Below are 3190 nucleotides of genomic sequence, written 5' to 3'. Positions count from 1 at the left end.
CCCTAACCCTAACCCTAACCCTAACCCTAACCCTAACCCTAACCCTAACCCCTAGACTTGTTATGAACCAAACCTGAACTGTGGACTGTATCCATATTAATCCATAGGGTGCGGTTATAGTTTATAATATTAAAACTACTACAATTTTTAATATATTATTTACTTAATTAATATAATAATAGAATAATCATTAGCCCTGCCCCTAACCCTAACTACTATGGGGAAATGCTCAAATTCACTGTTGTTGAGAATATTCTACTTATAGAAAGCTTGTATTAATACATCGTTAAAGGAAAAGATCACATAAAGCCCAATAGAGCTAAAACAGCACCCAAAACAAAGGGAACTGCTTTGGGCATGGCAGTCGGAATAGCAGCGCTTGTGCCGGTGGTGGTTGCCGCGCTGCTCGTGGCCTGAGTGCTAGTGGGATTGCTAGTGGTAGTTCCAGTCGAATTGGTAGTATTTGAAGCCATCCATCCAATCGTAGGATCATAAGGCGGCGGCGTTGTGGAGTCAATGGTGCCGTTCCAACAGAATGTTTCGAAACAGCTTGAGCAAGCAGCGGGGACGGTTGTGTTAGTACGGTCGAATGATCGACTCAGCATGGCACAGCCGACACATGTAGACCAGCTGGAGTCTCGAGTGTCATTGGCCATAGTGGCGATGTTGTATCCGTTAAGAATTATGGCATCGCGCTGGCTGTCATTGTAGGTCAAATCGAACGTTGAGATATTCGACTCCGTTATGTATGGATAGTTTGGCAGATAGACAACAAGGGGTGTCGTGATCGAGAAATTAGATCTGTTGCATCCAAAGAAGGTGGGCCGCGTGTTTAAACCCAAATTAACAAACGTGTTCGCATCTGGTACCGCAGGGAAAGATGTGCTATTATAAATATTCGTGTCGCTAACACTGCGCTCATATGTGGCAATTAAGGACGAGCCATTTGGCCACCCATATGTTGTATCGCCGCTAACATCGACAGCGAAAATAACGTCTACTTTCCGTTCAGGTTGAATCAGAGGCTGGAATGGAATTGCTTCCAGATCCTCTCCACCATCTACGAGGTACAACGACGGGGAATCGGAATAGAGTCCACTGTTCTGAGTGTAATTAAAGAAAGGATTGATATACTCAGCGACATATTCATGCGTCGTATCAAGGTTGAGCCCAAGGCTGGTGAGAACACTGGTTAGAGGGTTAAGTAGCTCAGTGGCTAAAGCGGTTCCGACGAGCTCGTTGAAAAGGGACGACGATGTTCCCAGCACGAATCCGGCGTTATCAAATCCTCTCACACAGTTACCATCATAGGGGATTTCGCCTCCATCAAATGATGAGCCCAAGTACTCCAGCGGGGCAAAGGCATACACTGTTGGGTCCCACGAGCCGAATTCAAAGGGTGAAAATTCCATCACGGTTGTGTTGGTACTATAAATTGTCTCTCCCTGCACACAAGCCACTACGAGAGGCATAGGTATATCTCCACTGGCAAACTGGGAGTCCAGGGCTATTGATGACCAGGTGTAGGACGGACCACCGTCCGTGGAATTGATGAATTGGAACGACAGCATTCGAGCCCTTTTTTGAATAAAATGAAAGAAGTTAGAGAAGCAGCGTTGGATAAATTAGAATAAAGGGACATGATTGGCCATACCATGCATCTGTGACAGTGGTGTTAAAGCCGGCCTTGTACTTGGAATTGACCTGTTCGACGATGGTGGCAAAGTAAGTGGTGGTATTCATGGCGATGGGGCCTTCCTCAATCGATTGGTCCAGTTGCCAGGCTTCATTGGTGGTATCATCCTGCAGGGCCGAGATCGTGGTGAAATTGTTAGCATAGATCGACGCAACCAGCCAACTACCACCACTGAGGCCAGCGAGATAGGTGGAACTTTGGACTACGCCGCCGAGTTGACCTGTGCCGGAGCTCCCTGGAGTACGACTATCAAAAGCCTTGACGACACCGGCTCCAATTAGCATGGCGCGATACCCTCCACCGGAGACGGCGATGGCGACATTGGGCGGTTGCTCGGTCGTGACATTGGTCAAGTAGTTTACAGCATCGAAGTTGGCGATCTTGACATTGCCGAAGAAATTCTTCATTGCCTGAGTAGTGGAGTTCAGACGCAGCTGTTGCCATGAGGTCTCATTGGGTGACAGCGTCGCGGCGGATCGGATGCTAGGTCGGTTCTGGGGGCAAGTCACGGTGGTCGGTGCATAGCCATTGGGAGCGTTGGGTAAGGCTCGTGCCGGAACATCAACGTTGGAGGATAATGTGACTACAGAAAAGAAAAGCACTCAATGATTAATAAAAATCCGTCTTTATGCATCAATGGATGCTATCCGAGATATGTTGCGTGCCCGCCACTCACCTGGGCAGAGCCCGGACACGAGAATGACGGTCTCAAGAACCCGCATCTTGACGCTGAAAGGTGGTCTGTCTTTCTGTGGTACATATAGAGAGGAATGGAGGAAAGGAGCGCTCTAATAAGAGGGAGGAAGTTGGGAGGAAACGGCGCTTTCGGAAGAGCTGAGGGGCAAATACGTAGCTAGTCAGCTTTTTTTTTTAAGCTAACTGCGTAACTACTGCTTATCTCGGAAAGTCAGATCACGCGAGCTAGAGAAATAGCGCGGTCCCCAGCCAGCCAGAATGACTATAGGTATTTATTATTGTGGGCGTCAAAGCACGTGGCGCTCGCGATCTTACCCCAGACCGCGGGTAAATGCCCTGATATAACTTAGTTGCGGAGTAGTGCAGCATCCAACCAATAAGTGATTAATCTGGGGGATCTCTGGGCGAGCGTACAGCGGGGTGAAGCCCTTTTCACGTGCACACGCCGAGGCTGGGGCGCAGCAATCTCCAATTATTTGTTTGATATGGTGGTCTCTCTTGTTTCCTTGAAGGAAAAAGTCATCTTAGCCTACTATTGCCTCGAGGTAGAAAGTTAGCGTCTGGTTGGCAATTTATTCGACAGTCGAGTCAATGGGTGTCGACTTGTGTGCAATTCTCTAGGAATGATGACGTGGACTCTCTATATACGGATAATATCATAATATATATTAATATAACTATCACATGGATGGTTGCTATTCAAAATTAGGGTCATGATTGAGTGACGGCGACTCACTCGTTTCCAGTGCCGGGAGAGTCCATGAGAAGGCATGCGAAAAAAAACTGCCGTGGGGGGGG

At 47.8% G+C, this 3190-nt stretch overlaps 1 protein-coding gene across 1 annotated transcript; it reads right to left on the bottom strand.

The window, feature by feature from the left end:
* Positions 1-299: 299 nt before the first annotated feature.
* On the bottom strand, positions 300-2418 carry BHQ10_010399 (uncharacterized protein; the record flags this gene model as incomplete). Its single annotated transcript, XM_040873022.1, has 3 exons — positions 300-1578; positions 1655-2279; positions 2373-2418. The coding sequence occupies 3 exons, from the start codon at positions 2416-2418 to the stop codon at positions 300-302; spliced, it is 1950 nt and encodes a 649-aa protein (XP_040738899.1).
* Positions 2419-3190: the final 772 nt, after the last annotated feature.

This window comes from Talaromyces amestolkiae (genome assembly GCF_001896365.1).
Source record: "Talaromyces amestolkiae strain CIB chromosome Unknown scaffold68.1, whole genome shotgun sequence".
NCBI lineage: Eukaryota > Fungi > Ascomycota > Eurotiomycetes > Eurotiales > Trichocomaceae > Talaromyces > Talaromyces amestolkiae.
Note: the sequence above shows the minus strand (reverse complement) of the source record. Positions and strands in the feature narration are given on the sequence as shown.